The following is a 27136-nucleotide window of genomic DNA, read 5'->3' as shown; positions in this document are numbered from 1 at the left end:
AAATAATAATAATTGCTGAGCCATGGAGGATGCTGTTGGATTAAGTAAGCTCAACTTCCTCCTACTCCTTTTCGCACATGTAGAATTGTGTGAGTGTAAATGCGTTTTTTTGTAATGTTCCAAATACATTCAAAAATGACTGAGTTGAATCACAAGTGGATGGGACTGAGAAGTGAGAATCAACAAGGCCAAACAAAGTCGGAGATATTTAAGAAAAAACTTTATTTGTGACTTAACAAAACACATTACCAGGTTGATTAACTCTTTAGAAGCACTATTATCACCTCAACAATAAGCAGGTGTACAAAATAAGTTTATGAACAGATCTGCACTGTCACAGTCGACAAGCATGTGCCAACCATTGCCACACCCAGTGACCGACAAACATTCACTATACACAAGCAGAGAAAACATCAACTTTGTTTATTTTTTTTTTTACTTTTTATGTATTTTGATTTTTTTTTTAATCATCTTTTTTCTTACGTTTTTGTCTCTATTAAGCATGGAATAGATATGGGGGGGGGGGGGGGTGTATACATGAGTTCACAATAGTGTTTGTTTGATCATCATTTCAAAGCGTAACACAAGTTTAAGGGTTGATTTTCTTATCTATGAAAATCATACGCGCAAATAAAAACCCCAAAAGGCAATTCATAACATTACACAAAAGCATTATTGGAATTTACAGAAGTAGAAAAAATGTGATACTTTTAGGTTTTTGCCACAATTTGCAGTACTGTTGGAGTTCACAGTATGCGTGGATGGAAGTGTATCGCAGGTTTGTGGTTTCAGTACACATTTACTGGTGAAATAAAACATATTTAGTTATATATAGTATTTATATAATATCTGTTTCCTTTGCTTATAACATGCAAACAGCCACTTGGTGATCTAACAGCACAGGAGAACACCTGACGGACGGACGGGGACAAAGACGTGTGAGCATGGTTGGGTTTGAGCCAGATAGGCTAGAAATAAGATGGGTCTAGAAAAGGAACACTACCATGAGATGACAAATGTCCAGTTCCAATGCCTGCAGCTCAATATATGCTCCAACATGATTTTCTCAAATATTTGGGCAAAATAAAGTATTTTACTGTACAGTTCACAATGAGCTACAATGATTTCTTCATGGGCGTCTCAAACAGTTTATAAAAACTACTGCTTGTTTGCCAAAATTCAGCAAAAGTAATGCGAGAGCAGTGCTTCTTAAACTTTACCCACCAAGTACCACCTCAGAAGACACCTGGCTCTCCAAAAACCAACATCATGACCAACAATAAAATATTCATTAAAAACAAGGCAGAGGTTTTATTTAACAAGCGTTTTCCAATATTTGTGTCCACTGTATCATTACACACAGTTCGAACAGTAACACTGTGTTTTAAGATTTAATTAAGTGATTCTTTGGCATACCGCGAGATGGAGCCCACGTACCAGTTTGAGAATCACTGTGCTAGAGAATTCTGGTGTTTGTGCAATTAATAAAGGCCTTCTGTCAAAAACTGCATCATCAACTACATTTGACATCATGCAATTCTTTCTATTTGTTATCATTTTCCTGATTAAAAGCCTCAGCTTGGCCAAAAAACAAACATGGATCCCGTAAGTTGAAGCAACACAAACCCCCATTTAGCGTTGTATCCCCCCCAAAAAAGCACAATATCAAAACTATGGAATTATCACAAAGATGTATACAGTGGTACCTCAACTTAAGAGTGTTTTTAGTTAAGCGCTCTTATGCAAGCAAAAACTTGAGTTACAGGCATCCCTAATTCGTTGGCGTAGAAAATGCCTTTGTTAACCCGCCCAAAACATCTGGTCTTACCCACTAGCATTTTCCAAGCATGGGAAGGAAGAATGTGAATTTGAAGGACAATGCTGGATGATATTAATTGAATTAAAGAAAGAAATCATCAAAAATATTATTAAGCACTTTGAGCATATCACTGCGAGTCTGCACCATACTGAAGCAGAATGCCAGCGAAGAGTGTTAAAATAACATTTAAACGGCAGACATGTATCCATGAAAATATGGAAAAGCTGAAGATGACGTATTTGACGGAGAAGCAGCTGGAAGGAGATACCGTCAAAGTCCACTCTCCAAGGTACTGTAAATGCTGTACATTATTATTACATTACTTCATAAAACTACTGTAGTTGTTTGTACTACATTCTATTGTTTTGTTGCTATACAATATTTCCTATCTAAAAGTTTGTTTTTATTTTTAAAATGTGCTTTGGGGGAGAGGGCATGGCAAAGATTCAATTCATTTCAGTTAATTTCAATGGGAGATTTGAGATACAAGTGTTTTGAGTTAAGAGCACCGTCACAGACCCCACTAAGATCATAAGTTGACGTACCACTGTATGTTTGATGAGTGTCCTATGTTTATGAATATGTTTAAGAGTATGTTTATGAATATGCAAATATGTGCTATTCTTGCACAGTCCGTAAGGGGAGTGACTTTCAATTAGTAATGTTATTCCCGACAGTCGATTAGTGGGAAGAGGAGCCAAGCACGTCCTACAAGTGGTGATGGGCGAGAGAGGAACATCTACTTAACGTTCAAAAACAGAAGTAGAGTTACCAGGCTTGATGCTGCCACTATACAGCCGCGTGACGCACTCTCATCATCAAGAATGCTGCATCGTCCATCAGTACCTTTTACAGAGTGTATGGAGAAGGCAAATAGTTTGTTCATAGTTATGTGCATCTCAGATTGGGGTGGAGACGCTGTGCTGCACTATATTCCAAGAAAAGAGGCAAATGGTCAGGTGGCGATTGCATCAGCTGCACATGACGTATGTTCCCCAGTTAACACTGCATCACTAGAGTACAAGCGGCGACAATAAAATAGTTAAGCGAACAACAAAGCCGGTGCAAATGATACCAAGTCACACAATTGTACTCACTAATATTAAAGTGTGTTCATCCTTTTTTTTTTCCCCCATTCACAATGATTTCCTAAAGGATATTTTGAATGTTTTTACAAATCACGTGTACTTTTTTTTTTTCAAAAGTACCATCAAGTTCTCATTCAATTTGTTCCATGTAAAGATTCAAACCAAAAATGTCCACCATCATTCTGGCCAGAATAACCATCTCAAATGTTTGTTTTTTTAATATATATTGTTCTCATATTCTGAAATGGTCTGACTTAATTAACAATTAGACCAAATGTCACATTGACTTTTATGGGGTGGACACGATTTTGAGATTGCATCACTGCCCACACCCTCCTGAGAACCAGCGCCCTCTGCAATGTACATTTATATGCTGATTGTTTTGCCTATAGAAGCGCACATAAAATGTAAATTAATGATTGACAGGGCGCTACATACCTGCTTAGCTTAGTCACTTACTGCTCCGCCATTGATAATAATATAATGGCAAATTCCCCCATATACAGCCTTAGTGCTTGTCTTGAAAGACTGCGTTTGAATGTGGATCGGGGTTGATTTTGGATGGCTTACAAATGTATGTTTTATCCATCCATCTCCATCCATCTTCAACCGCTTATCCGGAATCGGGTCGCGGGGACAACAGCTCAAGCAGAGACCCCCAGACTTTCCTCTCCAGAGCAACATTAGCGACTTCCTCCTGGGGAATCTCGAAGCGTTCCCAGGCCAGAGAGGAGATGTAATCCCCCCCATCTGGTCCTTGGCCTGCCGCGGGGTCTCCTCCCAGTGGGACGTGCAATGAGGACCTCCCTAGGGAGACGCTCGTGAGGCATCCGCACGAGATGCCCGAACCACCTAAGCTGGCTCCTTTCCAAGCGAAGGAGCAGCGGCTCTCCTCCGAGTCTCTCTCGGGTGACTGAACTTCTCACCCTATCTCTAAGGGAGATGCCAGCCACCCTTCTGAGGAAACTCATTTCGGCCGCTGGTATCCGCGATCTTATTCTTTCGGTCATGACCCACACTTCATGACCATGTATGTTTTAATGATCACCAAAACAAATGATTATTCAACAATTTCTATCCCATTGATTTGTTTTAGTACATAACATGCATTGAATGTAATGTTTGATTTAAAAAAGTATAAAAATCGTTTCACATAAGTAAAAAAGTGTGAAAACAATAACAAAACTGGGTGTCCATTGCAGAGGACGCTAGCTCTTAGGACGGTGTACAATGGTGTACTTTAAAATGCGCTACCGAGTTGCAGAGGATGGAATTACAAAAATACAAAAACTCATATTAAACCTCATGGTCTCATCCTTTGAGGATCAATATTGTCAAACCAATATCCTCACAGTGACTGGTGACCATTGCTCATTCCATATTTATCTATCGTCTTAATGCTAAACCTAACTCTAGCCATGGAATGTCCCTTAACAATTACAATACAATCAAATGTTGTAGTTTTCTAACAAGCCACTAATTTAACCTGGGATCTAACCTTCGCATAGTTGGTGCAACCCAGCGTAGGCCCTTGACTAGTGTGGCTGACCATCCAAAACACATGCAATATGGGGAAAACACAACCCATTTAGTAACTTTTCAACCTTCATAAAATATCTTAATACATTTTTGGGACGATACATGGACTTAGAACTGGTTGAATGACACCTCTGTCATGTCTTGAGGGGGTCTGTTTCGCTTTCACTGAGGGGGGTGGCATGAACCCTGCCACACAAAAAACTACAAATGTGCTGACTTGCTTTACGGCATACGTCACTCCTCCCTTCCCCATTTGTTACAAAGAGCTAAGTCGATGCGAATACCTATGTGCAATTACTCCCAATCATCACAGACTGCAAAACAACCAAAGAAACGAAAAGTTTTGTCTGAGGAGACAAACAAATTAAGAAGGCAGGCATTGGCCCGGCTTTCGCTCAGAGACGAGGAGGGATTTCAGACCAATGCTGCCTTGGCTCTGTTACTGCTTTCCTAATAAATCCCTTTTGATGCTCAAGTCAAAACGATAATGCCAACGTTAGCTATCCGACATTTGCGTGGTAGCAATAAATAGCCAGCAGATAGTTCGTAGTTCCACACTGACACGACCAGCCACTCAACAAACTCAAAAGTACTGTATAAAGAAAAAACAATGCCATGACTGCAAACTGCAAATATAAAGTTTGAGTAAAATATGTAGGTTCCTACTGTGGAAAGATCGGTCATACTGACTGACTAACCCTGTGCACTGGTCTTCATGGGAAATGTGGTCTTCCTTCAGGCAAAACACTACCGCTTTGGTCCACTGACACCGCCAAACTCAACCAAAACTGAAAGTTCTTAAGTGGGGCTTTAAATTGGTAGCTCCATAATATTGTTTAAAACAATCTAATATAAATACATTTTCACACCAACGCCAACCTTTTTCTGGACATTCGGCTCATGTATTTGCATATCGTGGATGTCGCCTTTATGCTTGTCAGGCACGTCAACACGGCCGCTATCTTGAGCAGGGGTTTTGTCAGACTGATTAGTCCGATGTGCATCTGACTGGCGCCAACATTTTACTTGATATACACTATATTGCCAAAAGTATTTGGCCACACATCCAAATGATGGGAATCAGGTGTCTTAATAACTTGGCCCGGCCACATGTGTATAAAATCAAGCACTTAGGCATGGAGACTGTTTCTACAAACATTTGTGAAAGAATGGGAGCTCAGTGATTTCCAGCGTGGAACTGTCATAGGACACCACCTGTGCAACAAATCCAGTCGTGCAATGTTCTCGCTCCTAAATATTCCAAAGTCAACTGTCGGCTTTATTGTTAGAACATGGCATATTGTTGGAACATGGAAGAGTTTGGGAACAACAGCAACTCAGCCACAAAGTGGTAGGAGTGTGTAATTTGGAGGAGGAGGAATTATGGTGTGGGGTTGTTTTTCAGGAGTTGGGCTTGGCCCCTTAGTTCCAGTGAAAGGAACTTTGAATGCTCCAGGATACCAAAACATTTCAGACAATTCAATTCTCCCAACCTTGTGGGAACAGTTTGGAGCGGGCCCCTTCCTCTTCCAACATGACTGTGCACCAGTGCACAAAGCAAGGTCCATAAAGACATGTATGACAGAGTCTGGTGTGAATGAACTTGACTGGCCTGCACAGAGTCCTGACCTGAACCCAATAGAACACCTTTGGGATTAATTAGAACGGAGACTGAGAGCCAGGCCTTCTCAACCAACACCAGTGTGTGACCTCACCAATGCGCTCTTGGAAGAATGGTGGAAAATTCCTATAAACACACTCCACAACCTTGTGGACAGCCTTCCCAGAAGAGTTGAAGCTGTAATAGCTGCAAAAGGTGGACCAACATCATATTGAACCCTATGGGTTAGGAATGGGATGGCACTTCAAGTTCATATGTGAGTCAAAGCAGGTGGCCAAAAACTTTTGGGAATATAGTGTATACCTCTGTCTCAGTTGGCCAATACGGTAAATAGCTCTGGCCTCCCCCTGCTCAAGATGGCGGTGGCGTTGACGCCTCGTTCCAATGGACAGCATCTGTGGCGCTTACTTCCTAGTAACATGCTAACTTTTGGTTTCATCGTACCTCTGTCGTGTTTTCCCAATATTGCACGGTTTGCGTGTTGTAGACGCTGCTGCGCGTTTATGTGCTGTTACACCGAAAGAAAGCTGTACGGTCATCTTGCGTGCCTCAGCCACCTTATTCTCTATAAGGTGCTCATTTTACGGTCCACATATCACGTGTTTCTTGTTCGTTTTTTTCCCTTTTATACAAAATACCACATTTGCAGAATTTCTATGTATTACTGAAGACAAAAAAAAAAGGTCACATTTTTCAGTTTGGCTTTCACTTAGCACCCAGCATGGTGTGCTGGCAATAATCAAATACAAATTGCTCTTTTTTTTTTTTTTTGCTGTTTTGGTTTTCATTATACAAACTCGGGGGTTGAATAAATTCACAGCGTATACTGATCGCATAAAATGCATTTGAATAGAATGAACTTCTACTGGTTAAAGTCGAAGGCCAAATGAGCCAAACGAGAGAAAAAGCATTTGATTCGCAGTTTTGCTTTCCGCAGAGAGCCTAAAGCCTGAATGGCAACAATACTGTGTAAATATGGTATTTAATGCATATTCTGCAATTATACGATATCGATTTGGCTTTTTTTCTGGCTCTGTAATCAGGTTGGCTTCAATTCAACTCTCCTTATTCTTCTTCATCTTTTCCTTTCTCCTTCTTTTCCTTCTTATCCTTCTTCTTCTTTTTCTTCTTCTTGGCTTCGTCCTTCTTGCCGAAGCTTATGAAGTCACCTTTATCGTCAACAGGGCCGGGGTCATGGCGGATAGAAATGATGGCGGGGGATCCGGGAATGATGAAGGCTTCTGGAGGGATCTCGCCGGGCTTCAGCGCCTGCGGTGGGCCATAGCTTTGTCCCGCTCCGTAACGGAAGTGCCAGCTGTTGCTGTTGACACCGGCGCCTACTGGGGGTGAAAGCTCGCCGCCACCCTCTCCGTCTAGTCAAAAAAAGACAAGTCACATGTCAAAACTGCACTTGCGTTTGTCACATTGCTTCCTGTGGTGTAAAAAAAAAATATCATGACTTAGCATCTCTTTCATTGCCTCTATCACGTACTGTACTTTAATCTTAGTGGATCCGCCCACTTAGCACTAACCTTTTTAACCTTTGCATCCATTCTAACAGGATATCTGCACATTTTTTTAAATCGAAGATGAATATTGTTGTTTATCAGGTCATTTGTGAAAACCTTAAGACACTTGTGATTAAGGGCTATATTAATAAACTTTGAATGCTTGATTGATTGAGTTTGCATTGTAATGTTGATCAATAATCAAGTAAGTAAGTAAGTACATTTTATTTATAAAGCGCTTTTCACAGATAAACTCACAAAGGGCTGTACAAAACATAGGTGAAGTAAAACAACAATTCAATTAAAACAGGGGGCAACATCATAAAAAGGATACAAAGTGGATTAAAAATGATTGTTAAAAGGTGCATTAACTAAAAGCTTTACTAAAAAGAGAAGTTTTCAAATGTTTCTTAAAAGTTTCAATCAGATTATTATATGTGAGTTTTGGGGCAGGACAATATATGCTTTGCTTCTTCTTACTTCTTTTTGGACACACAATACATTTTTTATTTTTTAACTTTTTTTTTTTTTATAAATGATGATATTGTATTGAAGAAGCTATTTTTCTTCTTTGAATTTTGTAGATCACAGGTGTCAAACTCTAAGACCGAGGACCAGATCTAATTTTACATGGCCCGCGGAAGCACGGTAATAATAAGTGCCAATAAAGTACTTTATATTTTCTCACTAAATGCATTTTTTTTTAAATTTTGACATAAAAAATACATAGTTTGTCTATCTGTGTTGTCCCTACGATGCGACCCTTGTCCAGGGTGTACCCCGCCTTCCGCCCGAATGCAGCTGAGATAGTACCCGTGATCTTGTTCTTTCGGTCATAAACCGAAGCTCATGACCATAGATGAAGATAGAGACGTAGACTGACCGGTAAATTAAGAGCTTTGCCTTCCGGCTTAGCTTGAATTAAATTATTTATAGTCAAAACCATGACAGTGTGTTGGCAACTTGGCAAAGCAATTTGAACATATCACTGCAAGTCTGCACCACACTGAAGCAGAATGAGTCTAATGCCTGCCATGAATGGTAAAATAATATCTAAACGGCAGACATTTATCCATGAAAATATGGAAAAGCTGGTGATGGGGTGTTTGACAGAGAAGCAGCAAGAAGGAGATTGCGTCGAAGTTCACTCTCCAAGTACATTATTATTACATTACTTCATAAAACTACTGCAATTGTTTGTAGTACATTCTGTTGTTCTACCATATTTGTTATCTAAAAACGTGTTTTTATTTATACAAGGAATTTTACATGTCAACATTTTTACGTTTCAGGGTGGTGGGAAGCACCGATTAAATAGATTTCAATTCATTTCAATGGGTGACAAAGTGTTTAGAGCAGGGGTGTCAAACTCATTTTCATTGAGGGCCACATCGCAGTAATGGCTGCTTTCAGAGGGTCACTTTTTTAAAATTAATTTACATTATGCATGCGGGTAATAACCTGTGATTAATCATGATTAATTGAAATGAATATGCATTTGAATATTAAATAAAGGTGACAGGCAGATATTTCATTTTTTTCTGTCAAAATTGAAAGAACGAATGCATTTGGTAAAAAAAAATAAAAAATAAAAATAAAGTATTTTATTGAAATCAATTTTTTCCAAGCTTTCGCAGGCCACATACAATGATGTAGCGGGCCAGAACTGGCCCCCAGGCTTTGAGTTTGACACCAGTGGTTTAGAGTTAAGAGGTCTGTCACAGAACCGATTAAGCTCGTAAATTGAGGATTTACTGTACTTTTATTCAGAGAAGCGAAAACTAAGGAAGTAATAACAAATGTGTGAATATTTACAGATATGCCTGACATTTAAATCTTGAAATTTGGATTTGGATGATTGTAGCAATCTGATCTTGCTCATACTAAGTACTCAGCTGGAATAGAAACACATAGCTAAACTAGATAAGAAATTGTCAGGATATAGGATAATGTACAAGCAACATAAGATAGTGAGGTGAAAAGGTTAGAGATGCACACATGAAATAGGAAAGAGAATGTTAGATGAGATCCAGAGAGAAGTAGACAGCGAGAGGCATAGCAGTAAGGAAGATGGGGGTGGGGGGCGGGCTCTGCAGACACGGTGCTCTCAGGCCCACACCAGTTCTCTCTTTGTGCTGACCTACTTTCAGACAGGATTTTATTTAGATCAAACACAGCCTTGCCAAAAGATTCTTTTTGATTTTTCTTTGTAGGCTATTTATGACATTACTGGAATGCTGAAATGGTTTCAACTACAGTCCCTCTGGGATGTACGCTGTTACACGCGGTCTGGTACAAATCTCCTTTTTAACGAGTTCATCAAGTCAATTACATGCATGGACATGTACCGGCGGGCAAAACAATGGCTAGCACGGCATTGTTGGCTGGACGAAACATTCTTACGAAAAGCATTCTAACAACACTGGACACCAATTTGGCTCATCGAGCCAGAACTCACTACTCTTGTAAACATGTTGTTGTTCCACTTGATAAATATATTGAAACAGGATGTGACCATCACAGTGACTTTGTGATAGGGGCATAAGAACACAGATATAAATAATAGCTGTGATGTTATCAAAAATAAAAGTACTTATTTGGTCTGTGTTATTATTCTGTTACAAAGGGTCAGTCAAAAACCGAATCAGATGGAAACTGAAACAATTTTTTGGATAAGTAACAATGTAAATACAATAAATCCATTCCAGACACCAAAAAGTGTTAACGCGAAACACTTTTTATGAAGAAATATTACAATTTTACACACAGAAACCAATGCAAAACTTGACTCGTGATCCAAGAATGCATGGACACCAACTGATACAATCACACACACGTGCGCGACAGCTTTATGGCACAACACGTCACACTGTCGTGACTCCAGAGCCTTACGCGCTAACGCACATTTTTGCGTTATAAGACAAACTGCCTGGTTGCCCCTCATCCCTTTTCATCTGCAGGGAATACAAGTTGAAACTAATCAATATTAGCGCCACATTGCCCTTGTTTGTTAGGGTGGACCACAGCTTTCAAACGCAAGGCCTGGGGCCCACATCTGGCCCGCCATATCATTTTATGTAAAAGCCTGGACTGTAGTCAACTTTTTGAGAGAAAAAAATGCATGTACTGCATGCAATTTCATATCTTTTCAATTTGATCTAATATTGCAAATTGCAACACATATTATATTATCATATATTCCAAATATTTGTTGGGGTCAAAATAAAAATAAATACTTGAAATGTCGGCTTGACTCATGATTTCTAATCAATTTATACATCAAATAAAAAAAATGGTAAATTTTTTTTCGCTCAGTCACCAACATTTTCCATGAAAAAAACAAAACTGGAATCATTTTTCTATTTACAGTAATACACCGTAAAAACAACAACCGCACATTTTGCAGCAAAAAAAATCTGAAAATCGGTAATTATATATATCATTAATAAATTATAATTAATAATTGTGTAATAATATAATGAGGCAATTTGTATTTAAATATATAACTCAATATTATAAGGGGCCCTCTGAGGGCAGCCATAACTGTGATGTGGCCCTCAATGAAAAGAAGCTTGACACCCCTTGCTGTAGCAGTATGGTGCGTTCAGTGACACTTGGGAGACACAGAGTCAAAGGTTCTTATTGACTAAAGGCTGGAATATACTCTCTTGTAGGGGGGTATTGACTAAAGGCTGGAATATACTCTCTTGTAGGGGGGTAGTGCCAGACTTGTAATTATCATCCAAAACACTAGGAGGCAGTGTGTCCTGAAGGAGCAACCGGAGCTGTTGTTGAAGAGATATTTACCTTCTTGTGAAGAGTGATGACAACACTGACATGGACATCTTTGTCCATACTGGAACTAACCATTCAGAATCATCCATTTACTTTTAATGGATGTTTTACGTATAAACCAGAGGAAAATACATTCGTTAAGAGGGACTGTGCAACTTCTGAATGAATCGCGGTAGAGGACGCTATTATTATTTGCAACCCGGAGATTCGGAACACGGGACAAGACAGAGCTATCTACGGAGCCAGAACACTGTCAGTAAGATTTGATATCGAGAAAATTACAGTGTAGAAAAAGTTGTTTTGGCAACAAATCAATACAAACATTGAAAAAATACAATATTTTTGGTGGATGTTTTTGATGACAATATTCCTATTTTTGTACACTTTTATTGTTTTTATGTGTTTTGGGCGGGGCTTATAACAAGTTTACCCGTAACTAGTTTTACTGGACTGGGGGAAAAAAACGTAGAAGAAGAAAGGAGGACGGATAGCGTCGAAAACAAGTTTAATAGTTATATGATATCTTCTTATGCTTTCTGAGCTCACTATGTTCACTGTTCGCTGTACATATCCTACCAAGTGAGACCTACACTGTTACAATGTCCATTTCTCAGATAATAAACTTGTTGATGACTGAACTATGCTGATAGCCACCTAACCCCCCCCCCCCCCCCCCCAACTCCCTCCATATCTCACCCCCCGGATTGTAAATCATTCGATGTATACTGTATAGGGATGTCCCGATCCAGGTTTTTGCACTTCCGATCCGATACCGATATCGTTTTTGCATTTCCGATCCGATACCGATACTGACCGATACTGGCCTATCCGAGCATGTATTAAAGTTTAAAGTTATTTAGCCTACTTAGTTGTCAGAATCATGTTGAAAAGGGTTTTAGTACTCTTGATAACAACTAGCCAGCTGAATTAGGGGAGTTTGAATAATACACAATGGTTGGTAACAAGAAACTGACCTGTTTATTCAAGGATAAACACAAAATAGACACAATTATACATGACAAACAGAAATGGCATCAATGAAACTAGGGCTGGGCGATATGGCCTTTTTTTAATATTGCGATATTTTAAGGCCATATTGCGATACACAATATATATCTGGATATTTTGCCTTAGCCTTGAATGAACACTTGATGCATAATCACAGCAGTATGATGATTCTATGTGTTTTGATTGATTGATTGAAACTTTTATTAGTAGGTTGCACAGTGAAGTACGTATTCCGTACAATTGACCACTAAATGGTAACACCCCAATAAGTTTTTCAACTTGTTTAAGTCGGGGTCCACTTAAATTGATTCATGATACAGATATATACTATCAGATATATACTATCATCATAATACAGTCATCACACAAGATAATCACATTGAATTATTTACATTATTTATAATCCAGGGTGTGGAGGGGGGCGCCGGATGTAAGTGTCAAAAAGACAGCCAAAAGAGTTTGATATGAGAATAAATCTAAAGTTAAAATATAGGGTAGAAATGCACCGATTTGCAGGAAATGTAGTCTTGATTTTCAACATTTTCTTTCAAGGCTTGCATGTCTACATTAAAACATTCTTCTTCATACTGCATTAATATATGCTACTTTTAAACTTTCATGCAGAGAAGGAAATCACAACTAAAAAAATCACTAATTTTTTCATACGGTGTTGATCTGGAAATTTTTGCCTCGGCATTTTGATGGTGTGGACGTGTGGCACCGAATGGAGATAAGCGTCTCGACAGACGTCACAATATTTGAACAATGATGACGAAAACTGTTTTCTCTGTCGTGTCCATTTAGTGGTCAATTGTACGGAATATGTACTGTACTATGCAATCCACTAATAAAAATTTAAATCAATCAATTCGCGTTAACCCAGCCATACTTTGAGGATGTAGTACAAGGTAGGGGAAATGTTTGGGCTCCGGGGCCACACTGGCTTTTGAAATTTGACGGACAGGCCGGGCAAGCACATGATGCATTTCAAAGCATATCATATATGTTGGAACTAAGAGTAGACTTCTCAAACATGGGCTATTTTAATCATAATACATCTATTTTCAACTATATCGAATAAGAACATCAAAGAAACATAAAAATGGCACTAAAGGACTAACGCTTCCATTCTCTTTTAGGGGCAGCTGCGTTGTTGATCACTCTTTTTTGCCAATGCGTCAAAGTCTATTATGAGTTTTATTGTGGCAATTCTCAAAACAATTCTGTTTTAATATTTGGCGGGCCAGATTAAAGGGACCATATTTATCCCACCCCTGATGTAGTATAAGCGGTAAAGAAATTGATTATGTATTTTTAAATGATCCATGTTAGTTTCGATATAGCCGCGATATTTGGCAAAGCTCCGTATGGAACAATGCTTTGTTACATTTCCACACAGACAGAAAAGAGCGACTTCAAAATGTAAGTCTAGCTGTATTTGTTCATTTAAAACATTTAACACCAGACATGTAAAGCTTGGTGTGACATGAGTAACCATCCATCCATTTTCTACCGCTTATTCCCTTTGGGGTCGCGGGGGGCGCTGGAGCCGATCTCAGCTACAATCGGGCGGAAGGCGGGGTACACCCTGGACAAGTCGCCACCAATTTGTGTTAAAATACGAGACTTCGACTATTGTAATGTTGAGCGACCTCCAGCGGTTCTTCCTCTTGTTCCCCCGAGAGGGAGCCTCACATCCAGGCTTTGGAGACAACTTCATGCACGGAACTTTTTTCAGCGTTTGGAAGTAAAACTTTACATCTGATCTATCTTTTTCTTTCAACGTTTACTCCTGAATAGGTGGACTCATGTCTTATTGTGTGTCTTATTGTATTGTATTGTATTGTCAAGTGTGACTTGTATAAACAATGTGCTGAAACTACCGCTATTGTGATTAATTTCCTGCTTAATTGCAAATAGTACAACATAGGGAAATGCATTCAGGTTACCTAAATGATATTCCACATAATATTTACATGTACATTTGTAAGTACAAGCTACAACATATTTTTAAAACATCAACTGCTATAAATGTAGAACTGAGGGATTATTTCAAATGAATTCAAAAAATAGGCTGGACTTTTATAGGAGACATTTCTATTATCAATTACATTAAAACGTCTTTTAAAATAATATCTGAGTATTACTTTGTGATGAAAGACAAAGAAGATCTCTGCTTTTGTGGAACATCCAGACTTCCTTCACAGGCGTGTTTCTGAGAGGACATCCAACTACAGAACATCATCAAGTGAGCGAAGCTGATGCTTGACTGTGATTTTATTTTATTTAAAAAAATAAAGCAATCATATAAAAAATCCTCCATAAACTGCATCATAACTAATTAATATGAGTGCATGCTTTAAAGTTATTGGATATGTTTTGTAAAGAGAATGTATGCATAGTAATAAATCAAACATTTAATAAATAACAGAAATATATCCTAATAGCGTATTTGTTCTGAAATTAAGTTGCATATATAAAACCAATTGTGAAAGTAAAGAAGTTGACCAGAGTGATTTAAGAAGTAGTCAAAGAGTAATAAAGTAGGCCACTGTATCATGGTTACAAATACAAGATTTCTGCCGACAGCAACACATACAGGCTTACTTGAGATAAATGTAAAAAAATACTTTTGCTTCATAATCTAATGTTTAGACGCCCTCTGTCCTCCTTTCTTCTACGATGTTTTACTTGCATGCCCAAGTCTAGTAAGACTGCTTCTGGGTAAACTTGTTTGAAGCCCCGCTCCTCACGCTAAAACGTGCCCTTTAGTTTGAAACCGTACAAAAAACAAGCGAAACCAAAAAAAAAAGAAACCACACCGTAAAAAAGACAAGCCAATGTGAAAAAAAGTTGGTCATAAAAACCTTTAAAACATACAAAAACAATAAAAGTGTACAAAAATATGAATACTGGCATCGGAATCATGTCATGATTCAAAAAAATATCCATCAAAAATATTGTATTATTTCAATGTTTGTATTTATTTGTTGCCAAAACTTGTTTCGGTGCCAATGCGACTTTTTCTACAATGTCCTTTTTTTTTCGATACCAAACCTCGCTGGCAGTGTTCTGGCTTCGTAGCTATCATGTAATTGTAAATAAACCAAACTGTTAGGTAACAATTTTAACGACAGGTGTTAATGTGTACGATCATGCGTTATTGATGTTTGGCATACAAGTTAAAAAGAGTCTTGTACTTTGTGACTTTCTTCTGGACTCAAACAACACGATAGCTGAAAAACGACACTTTCAGTAATTATTAGTATTGCGCACCGAGATATTGAGTGCACAATAGCCGTTTTCATGTAAATGTTCAATCACTGTTGCTTTATTTCTTACAATAATGTGTGCATTTCGAACCCAAAGTCTGCTCTCCTACTCTGCAAAAACTGACCAATCACAGCTCTGCGATCTGTGCCGCTGCGACCCTACGATATTTGGGAGGTGCACACAACGCAACGGGAAAGTACGCAAATTACATGACGCAATAGTATACACCAGGATTTAGATTGGACTATTACTGTATGCTCCAACTTTATTTGGTTATACGGTGGATTATTTTGTACTTAATAATAATAGCACGTAGACTGAGTCACCGCGTGTTTAGTCGTACTAAAACATTGCAGTTGTATAAAAACCGAGACATGTGTTGTGTGAAAATGAAGCATATAAAACCGGGGCGTACTGTACAACATGACATGGTTATAAGACTTAGACGTCCTGAACGTCTAACTGGAAAAATATATCGCATTATTTTACATAATTTCGACAATCTGCAAAAAAAAAAGAGGCAGGGAAGTTAATTACCCGCATGTAAATGAGCTGGTGTAACGAAGCATCAGTGTCAGATTAGATGATTTTATCTCGACATAAATCGAGTAAATCCTGTAATGCAGTAATGATGGTCTGTTTTTGAGGATTATGATATTTGACGGTATGTATTTAATCCAGTTTTTAATCCGTGGAAAGAGTTCCAGCATTTAAACTAGGTCCTGTTTGTTGGCTCAATAGTCATGGAAGGATCTTACTTTGCTTGTGAAGAGAACGACAAGTACAGGAAGTAAGTTAAATATAAAGTAGAAGACTATTTTTTCCGCACAGGTTCTTATAAAAATAATAAATACACATTTTTAACTTTTAACTTACTTTTTTTTTTTCCTACAAACTGTAGGGTTACGTGATATAGACCATATACGTTATAAGTGATATAAATTAGAGCTTTTAATATTATCACGATAATGCATGTTGTTGACACATTCTAGCTGTGCCAGGCAAATTTGACAGCGACAAGCAAATGACCTCAACACAATGTAGCGGATAACTCGCCTCCATGGCAGCAAATAAACTATGTTTCTTACAAGTACCATTATCACTGGAGGGCAATTAATAGCTAAAAATGGGGGATAATAAACGTTAAAAGCATATCAAACAAAAATTTAACGGAGTGACCACTGCAAACTCCTGCATTCTTCGACTTTGCTCCCTTGGACTGGAGTGTGAGCTGCTTTTCTCGTCGTTGTTTCGTTAAATCTTGTACTTTTCCGCCTTTTTTGATTATCTCTCGAAGAACTCTGAAGAAAAGTTGATCCTTTTTGCGATTTGAACTAGGGATGTCCGATAATGGCTTTTTGTCGATATCCGATATTCCGATATTGTCTCACTCCTTAATTACCGATACCGATATCAACCGATATATACAGTTGTGGAATTAACACATTATTATGCCTAATTTGGACAACCAGGTATGATGAAGATAAGGTACTTTTTTTTTTAATTAATAAAATAAAATAAGATAAATAAATTTAAAAAAAAAAATTGAATAAAAAAGAAAGTAAAACAATATAAAAACAGTTACATAGAAACTAGTAATTAAGGAAAATTAGTCAAATTAACTGTCAAAGGTTAGTACTATTAGTGGACCAGCAGCACGCACAATCATGTGTGCTTACGGACTGTATCCCTTGCAGACTGTATTGATATATATTGATATATAATGTAGGAACCAGAATATTAATAACAGAAAGAAACAACCCTTTTGTGTGAATGAGTGTAAATAGGGGAGGGAGGTTTTTTGGGTTGGTGCACTAATTGTAAGTGTATCTTGTGTTTTTTATGTTGATTTAATAAAAAAAAAACAAACAAAAAAAAAACGATACCGATAATAAAAAAAAACGATACCGATAATTTCCGATATTACATTTTAACGCATTTATCGACATCTCTAAATTGAACGGTTCATACAGCCAAACAACGCAAGCATAGGGCATGTTTTCTTCGAGAAAAGCTTAATGGCGCTTAGTATCCATTAGGAACAGAGCTAGCTTGACCACCACACATATTTCATGGACGGGACGCAAATCGTACACGACGTCAGTAAAATCCAAGCAATCAGCCATGTTTTGAATCTCCGCTAAGGAAGTAAGTGGGAGAGCGAGGACTAGGGAAGCTCATGGGGGCAAAAAGTATGCCGGAGCAAGAGGAGAAAAAAAATATACATATATTTTTTTTAATTGTCTGCAAGAAACAACTCATATTTATCGATACAATTGATATATTACCCAGTTACAACAGAAAATAATCAAATATTACAAGTAAATTATTAAGTAAATTAAAAATAGTTTTGAAAAAAATAATACAAACGAAAATGACGCAATATGAAACTGCAAACGTCAGCAGCTAAATGAAGAACCTTTGTGACTCGCCATTAAGGGTTTTTGGTATTTCGTTTCATTTCCTATCCAGCGCTTTTATTTTTGTTCCGTCTCCTATTTGTATCATTTTGCCACCACTTCTGTCTGAGAGCCAGGTCCCTCACCTGTCACTGATTGGCAATCAGGAAACACCAGTCCCCGATTGGCAATCAGGAAACACTTGTGCTGATTGGCAATCAGTGTACAGGACAGGGCTAGCATAAAAAAAAAAAAACACTTGCACTACTTTTTGTAAGAACTTATAGGGACAGACAAAGACATTTCTGCCAAAAAAACAGCAAATCCCAATGTTAATTTCACTCAAACAATTTTATACAGTCGAAAACATTGATTTTCAGAGCTCATCTAATAATTTTAGTAGGATTTTAGTAACTCTTTCCACAGCATAATACTGCAGTTATTTCTGTAACTTTAATGCAGTATTCATGGGTGCATTTGATGCTGTTGCAGCAACTTCTTAGTGAAATGAGGCAAACTATCAGTCAAGAGAGGATTTTAATAACGTGCATATTTTCTAAGTGTAGGTATGCACTAGATATGTTACTGTGTGTGTGTGTGTGTGCTTAGCTAGTGAAACTGGGTAGCCTAATTGTGATTCAGCGACTGCCTCACTCTAGCCTATATTTCACAGTAAAAACATGCATCAGAAATGGATTATAGGAGTAGCTGCAGCTAAACCGGGCTGGATGGCTCCTTGAGGTGGTTGCTATGACACCTGCTGTAGATAAGGGGCTGTATAGTAACCTGTTGAAGCACATTTCATGTTATTTCCCTCCTCATTTCTGATGGTTTCCGTAATAATTATATAAAGCCTGCATAATATATGTCTCGTTTTTTTCCTCCAGGTTATTTTCCACCTGTCCTTGACACGGCTCCATCCTCCTTCTTTCGGTGTCTAATTCTTCCATTTAGAGATATGACCGGTTGCCATGGGAACTGCCTTCGCCCACTCCCCGCTGATGGAGGGTGCGGCTGCTGCAGCAATCGCTCAGTTAGACAGTGTTGCCAGGCAACAAGTCACATGGTGTTCCCTAGCAACAACGCCACTGCAGAAACTTGCCAATCCTCTTAACCTTTTCTCATTGTCCAACCCCCTCCCACCTTGCTTCCCCCCCTCGCCGTCACCCCTCTTTTGTACCCTCTTCCAAATGACTTTCAGTGTTAAGGGGTTTGCTACTTTTTCTTATTACTGATAATAGCTTCTGCCACTCTCTGGCATTAGATAAATGTTTCTCTTTTGGGCCACTTACATAAACATAGTTAACATTCATCACACCATGCCGGACAAATTCATAGCGATAACTCTTCACTGCAGACTTTTCTCCCCCCCCAAAAAAAGAAGAAAAAAAAGCTTTTCCTCTTGATGCATATTAAAAAGGATGAACCTGCAACTATGTGTCCGCACTGATCCACGTCCAACAAAATATTCTCCTCATGCAACAATGCACTTCTGACACACAATCACACAAATGCACGCTTGTTGAAGACAATATTTGAAGATTTGCATGGCCAAGGAGGCAGATTTCCATCTGCTCTAACAACTGGCAACAAGTACAGATTGTATGTCTAACACGCTATTCCAGAAGGAAATGATATACATAAATATGCCTTTAGTGCCAGACAGCAGCACATATTTTACCACTGAGTGAAGGTGATAAAATGTCTCACAGAGGAGTCTGTACCTACGCTCTAATTCCTAATGCCCAGGCAAAAAAAAATAAAAAATCAATGATAGGATAAAGGAAGGAGGGAAGGGATGAAGAAGTGCACCAAAAATGCTCTTTGGAAGCAACCACTGTGAAGCTATTTCTCAGTCATTAGTCAGTGTGTGTAAATAATGAAGCAAGGGGTCATGTTTGAGGTCGGCACTATTTACACTGCTTGTGTTGCCGCAGATGTTCAACTTTGCCACCCGCGCTGTGCAAATCATTCCCTGTTTGGATTTAAAAAAGTGAACAAAAAACATCTGTTTCAGTTTGCAAATCTCAGCACAGCAGTTGTTTATCTGTGTTTCAGTACTCATCCCTCAGGATTGTAAGATGCTCAGCTTAGCTCTGAACACAATTTACTGCCAAATATAATATAATGAAGCTAATCAGGGGCTCTTTTTTCCCTAATTCACACCATTTTTGCATATTTCTGAGACATAAGAAAATAGGTCAACATTGTTATTTCCGGTAAAAGCAATATTCAAATATGTAGGAGCACTCAGGAATGAAATTACTTGCCCTGTTGCACTACTAAATACAACATTCCAGTTAACAGAATGCATGAAGGGAGCTATTGTGGAAATGTGTAGTTTTTTGTTTAAAAACTTATATTGGCTTTTCTTTTACTGTTTATTACATTTGTGTGCCATATGTAGATTACTGAGCTATGTATCATGATCTTGCATGACAGTTTGGAATTTATTATTCGTTTCCTTCAGTTTCTGTATTTATTTCCTGTCCAGTGCTTTTATTTTGTTTTCCACTTCCTGTTTGCCTCCATCACTTCTCTAGTCTGAACAGTGGCTCCCTCATCCATCCCTGATTGGCAATCAAGACACACGTGTCCCTGGTTGCCAAACAGGATGCTTTTTATGCCAGGATTACTTTCTTTGTTTGCTTTTATCTGCATTGCTTTTTCTATGCTTCCTGTGCACTTCCCGATGCACTATTTAGTTGTGTTAATGAGTTCATTTTACCTGGACTTCCCTGCCGTCTCTGCATCCTGGGGTCCAGACAAGCAACAACCAAGCCACACCGTATTGTTCTTGTTTATAAATGTCTTTAATATGTAAGAAATCCAATGTGTTGAGATATGCATTAATCAACTTAATGGGGGTGGTACTCATGTTACTATTTGATAATCTGTGAGAAATATGGTTGTTATTATAGATTAACTTTTGGTTAACAGTCACACAACTGCAAAAAAAAAAAACACACTTGTGATGCTTAAACCACGGGTGTCTAATTTCAGCCCACAGCTTGTTTAATATTAGCCCTTAACAGATTGTAAATATACAATTAATTGATTGTCATTGAAAAAGTGTTTTTAAACCGTACATTTTTCAAATCAGATGAATCCAACTTCAAATTAGGTGTTACTCGCTTGCATGATTTCCATTAACTTAAAAAAACACCACAATATTTGGACACAAATGCAAGATTATTGTTGGAATAGATTAGAAGGTAAAGGAGCAAAATAAATTATGTGATTAATATGCATATATCCATTATTAATGCAATATTGTTTGTGATTAATGGCATGCATAAACTTGTTATTTTTGACAGCCTTAATTATTAGATATCTCACTAGTTACTACTCTCTGTACATATACATTCACTGTACAAACACATATACACATTCTGTACATATACAAGTACATATGCATACTTACACTCATGCACATAATCACGTTTCATCAAACATATATTAACGTTGTTGCCCTAGGGTAAACTGGGTATAACACATGGCACACGGACAAACTTAACCTATAAATACTATAACAATCTACAAGGTTAATGTAGGTTGCTTCTCTTTGTCCCCCTCCATTTTTCTGCATTCTTTCGTATCTCAAGTTATCATTACGTATATGTATTGTTGCATTTGAACAACTGTATTGTTGATAATAAAGGTAAAGTATTGGTATTGTTCATTATCAATAGCGCTATTTCTATTGGTATTTGAATTGCTCCATTTGTAGTGTAATAATGCTCATTGTCATTTCTGTATTATTTTTTATTTTCGCTAACTGCTTATTTGCTATTACTTTTACCATCATATTTGTACATGTCGTATTTGCTGATGTTGCTCTATTGTTGTTCTTGTGTTTGCTGTTGTTGTTTCTGTCTTTCTGTCTAATCCCCCTCTTGTCCCCACAATTTCCCCCTCTGTCTTCTTTTTTTTCTCTTTCTTTCCCCTCCTGCTCCGGCCCGGCTGCACTAAATGATAAAATAAATACATTTAATAAAGTCAAATACAAATAAGGCAACAAGAGAAGTATCCTACACTTATCTTTTGTAAAGTAAATCTGAACAGCCGACATGGGCATCTACATCAACTATATGATTTGCCCGAGAAGCTGGACAGGACAAAAAAAAAAAAAAAAGATATCTCACTAGTTTTTGTTATACAATGCAGGCTCCAGCGACCCCCCACGACCCTGAAAGGGACAAGAGGTAGAAAATGGATGGATGGATATACGTATATATTTTTTGTTTGTTTGTTTTTTGACAGCCTTAGTTATGAGACATTCCACTAGTTTTATTTATACATATAAACACGCTTACTGTGATTGAACAAAAACATAATGCTAACATGTTCTAACTTCTAATCATATTTTTTTTCACTACTAACAAGTATTCTTAAGTGCAAATAATTGTGCAGGATAATCGACTGTTTGAAGAATATACTGTATAAAAAACAATAACTTACAGTTGATGTCTTTAAAGTAACAATGCAAATGCAATTCAGTGTAAAACAATAATGTACAGTTTAGTGTCTTTCAACTTTTACATGGGAACCAGAGTCATCAGTGACCAGTGGTCATTTTTTATATCATTTTGGAGATTGTTGTTTCTCAGAAAAGTAAACTAAGAATTTAACTTTTAATAATGTAAATACATCACACTCCCCGTTAGACATATTCTCACTCACCTGCAGCACTGGACACAGTGGGCCAATTCTGAACCAGCATGCCTTGGGCACCCTGCATCACAGAGGCCTCCTCCATGTGGACCGAACTGAAAAGGAGAAAACATTAAGTTAGAGACAATTCAAATTAACTGAGATTTAACCTCTGTATAGTCTTAATTAATCTTTTAAGTTATATTTGTGGGGTTAGACAGGCTGCCATATGCAAATAATGTGCAAGAGGTTTTGTCATAGCACTGTACACATTCAACAGTCACAAAACAAGGCGGAGCTACACAATGGATGGAAAACCAATACAAGAGCTTTAATAAAAATGGTTGCATTTGTAAAGATTGATTCAAATTAACTAGTTTTGACTGACACTGTCAGAGAAGAGTTAAGAATATAAAGTACAGAAGTGTACATCATTTTTTTAGGGATGTTTCCAGTTGTATGCTGCCGATACCGATCATTTATGAATGAGATCCGACGAGACCACCGATCGAGACATGTATTGACAGTTTAACAATACTTAAACTAGTTCCTTTTTCTCTTTTATGAAATACAATTGTTAATAGTCAATAGTAAACAATACCTAAACAAAAGCAAAAACTATTATTTACTACTCCCTTTAAATCCTTACATTTTCACCCTCAAAGTCCTTCTATGTCAAAGAAATAATTCAGAGTTTGTAAACATTAACAAAAACACATTCATCCATTCCATTTTCTACCGCTTATCCCTTTCGGGGTAGCGGGGGATGCTGGAGCCTATCTCAGCTGCATTCGGGCGGTAGGCGGGGTACACCCTGAACAAACAGAAAAAAAGATTTTGAGAAATTCAAAATATCGACCTGATCCCTCTGGTATCGACATCACCAATTTATGGATCGATCTGCCCTCCTCTTAAGTGTCGTGTACTGACAATGCTGATACACCAACAGTTGATACATCAACAGGGGTGTCAAACTCATTTCAGCTCAGGGGCTGCATGGAGAGAAATCTATTCCCACGAGGGCCGGACGGGTAAAATCATGGCATAATAACTTAAAAATATCCAACTTCAACAACTTCAGATTGTTTTTTTAGTTTTACTTCGGCCCAAAATAGAACAAGCCCGTTCTGAAAATGAAAATCACAAATAATCCTTTTGACAAAACACTTTTGTCAAAAGGATTATGTTTCTGTGGAAAAAATCGGTGCTGTTTCAAAAACACCATGAAGAACACAATGAACATAGACTTAATCTCAGTGTATCTACAAAGCAATTGAACTTTAAGTCACAGCCCATCTAGGTTGGAACAAAAACCGTAATAAAGCATAAATAAAGGCTATTCCATGTATACGTAATTTGTCATTTCCACATACTGTATACTCAACAAACCATACAAACTGAGGTAGAAACTATTCAAGAGGGTTGAGTTACTCCCTGCCTTCTAGGCATCACTGTGTATTGATAAAATAATAACAGCTGTGGATTTCAACAAACCAAAAATAAAAACTTAAAAGTAACTGAGTAAATCACACACTGTTGACTTTCTTTCAATTTGCACAGAAAACCATAATTTTCACAGAACTATATCAATGTGCGGTGTCTCATGCAGCATTTTAAGTGGGGTTACCAATTGTTTATTTTACTCCTGTGTGTTTTACGTCGGGTCGAGGAGGAGGAATCGCAGCACCGTGTACCTCTTGCTTGGCATACTTGCTGCCCCTGGTATGAACTATTTGCTTGCCTAACAGAATTACTATTGCGACATCCAGTGGACACATTTAGAACAGCAGTGTTTTAATAAAAAAAATGCAGTTCAATTTTACACTTAGCAAACTTGTCTCAAGGGCCGCATTGTACCTGTCCGCGCACCTGACCTGGCCCACAGGCCGCATGTTTGACATCCCTGCTCTAGACTTTTAACTAATCTACTTGTTTGAAGCTATCATAGCGATTAGCTTAACTCGAACATGCCTGCTCCTGGCTTGCTCTCGGTGTGTAAGATGTTTAGCCTTGTCTTTCAGTGATAATGGAGGTTATTATTTTTAACTTAGGGGAGTGGCTCCACACTGTGTATGGTGACACATAATTAGCTGCTAGCCACTTGTCAGTCGGGGGACAAAAAAAAAAAATTATGTCAGCATTAAAAAGCATTAATTGACAATGGCGATCACATACTTTTTTCAAGAAAAAAAGGCTGATACTGATTGGTGGCTGATCGATCGACGCCTCCCAAATGTTACAGTAGTCATAAGCTTCTTATTTGTCTGGGCATTTTATACCGAACCCAGACAACTGGGACATTTCTATAACTGTGTTGTGTGTGTCTGGTATGGCCATCCCTCCCCTATATGCAGATCACGAGCTGTGCATAGGACCCCATTATTCATGGGCGTTGAACTAGAACAACTTTACCAGGAACAGACACTTTATTGAATAAAACAGGAAGTAGTGCTATTCCAAGTTTGTTTCCTATTGGGGGTTCAATAGCATAAGCCAACACACAACAAGTGTAATCACATTAATCATGGTGGCATTCTTATTACGTGAATGTTTCAGGGCACTTTTGTTGCCGTAATTAGCGTCACTGGTGAATATCACGGTCCAACAACTGAAAAGGCCAAATGCCTTCATATGGTGGCACATGTTCCAAGCGCTAAGACACACCGGGACAGGAATAAATGTCATGCTAGTGATGGCACAGCCTAGGGCAAGTTTTGTTTTTTCTTGAAGTGAGCTCATGGAGTATGGTTTCACTAATGCACCTGCCTCACAGTGAAAGCTTTCTAGTAACACCTGCATGCTATTAGGTACATTACCATCCCTATGTAAGCTTTTAAGTACATTAGTATCTTCATGTTTTTGCCAGGGAATTTGCTTTAAGTATCGTAGAATGAATGTTTGTTTAGAAGATGCCACATAAAAGTCATAATTAAGAATGTGTTTTGCACATGGGAATACTTGTATTTTAAATACCTTATCAATACAGTTATTGGAACATTGACTTGACATTTGTGGACTGCCACAAATAAATTTTGTGCTAAGCTAAGCTTCTGCCTGTTATACCCTCGCATATAAACACATTATCATCTGCCTTTGAATGGCGTTTGTTGTACAATAAGCATCTGCTCTGCCAGAGAATAAGAAGACATTGCAGAAGGGATCAACTTTGTGAGTGAGTCATTTTTATTATCATTATTATTATTATTATTACATTTAGCGAATATTCAGACTCCTTATAATAGTCTTTTTATTAGGGTTGTCAAAAATTTTACTGCATGTGGTTAATCCCACACACTAAAAAATGTTGGGTTATTTTGATAACCCAATTTATGAGTTGCGAGTGTTGGGTTAAATTTTTGAGTTATTTTTATGAAGAGCAATCCATTTTTGGGGTCGTAAGGGTATTATTTTAACTAAATTTCTGGGTTTTCAAAACTATGAACCATTTTTGGGTTGTTTTTCAATGAGTAACGTATTTTGGGGTAAAATAAATTTTTTTAATTAAAAAGGTACTTTTTTCTTGAAGGGAATTTTATTAGGATTAATCTCATTAAAGGGGAACATTATCACAATTTCAGAAGGGTTAAAACCATTAAAAATCAGTTCCCAGTGGCTTATTTTATTTTTCGAAGTTTTTTTCAAAATTTTACCCGTCACGCAATATCCCTAAAAAAAGCTTCAAAGTGCCTGATTTTAACCATCGTTATATACACCCGTCCATTTTCCTGTGACGTCACACAGTGATGCCAATACAAACAAACATGGCGCATAGAACAGCAAGCTATAGCGACATTAGCTCGGATTCAGACTCGGATTTCAGCGGCTTAAGCGATTCAACAGATTACGCATGTATTGAAACAGATGGTTGGAGTGTGGAGGCAGGTAGCGAAAATGAAATTGAAGAAGAAACTGAAGCTATTGAGCCATATCGGTTTGAACCGTATGCAAGCGAAAACGACGAAAACAACACGACAGCCAGCGACACGGGAGAAAGCGATTGGTATGTGTTTGTTTGGCATTAAAGGAAACTAACAACTATGAACTAGGTTTACAGCATATGAAATACATTTGGCAACAACATGCACTTTGAGAGTGCAGACAGCCCATCCATCCATCCATCCATTTTCTACCGCTTAATCCCTTCGGGGTCGCGGGGGGCGCTGGAGCCTATCTCAGCTACAATCGGGCGGAAGGCGGGGTACACCCTGGACAAGTCACCACCTCATCGCAGGGCCAACACAGATAGACAGATAACATTCACACTCACATTCACACACTAGGGCCAACAGCCCAGTTTTCATCAATCACACATTCTTGTCATCTCTGTCGTAGCATAGCTTTCGTCGGTAAAGTGTGCTAAACAAACGTCCAATTTCTTGCCACTTTCGCATCTTTGGGCCACTGGTGCAACTTGAATCCGTCCCTGTTCGTGT

The 27136-nt window shown here is 38.1% G+C and overlaps 1 protein-coding gene across 1 annotated transcript in view; it reads right to left on the bottom strand.

Moving 5' to 3' along the window:
• Positions 1–203: 203 nt before the first annotated feature.
• Positions 204–27136, bottom strand: part of LOC133607445 (protocadherin alpha-C2-like) — a 50617-nt gene continuing 23684 nt past the window's right edge. Inside the window, exons 3-4 of the mRNA XM_061962065.1 lie at positions 22734–22819; positions 204–7440 (exon numbers count right to left, since the gene is read on the bottom strand). Of these exons, the coding sequence (XP_061818049.1) occupies positions 7133–7440; positions 22734–22819 (394 nt within the window). The 3' untranslated portion in view covers positions 204–7132. The remainder of the gene's footprint in view (positions 7441–22733; positions 22820–27136) is intronic.

Source organism: Nerophis lumbriciformis, linkage group LG09 (genome assembly GCF_033978685.3).
Source record: "Nerophis lumbriciformis linkage group LG09, RoL_Nlum_v2.1, whole genome shotgun sequence".
NCBI lineage: Eukaryota > Metazoa > Chordata > Actinopteri > Syngnathiformes > Syngnathidae > Nerophis > Nerophis lumbriciformis.
The sequence above is the reverse complement of the archived record's forward strand: the minus strand, read 5'-3'. Positions and strand labels throughout refer to the sequence as shown.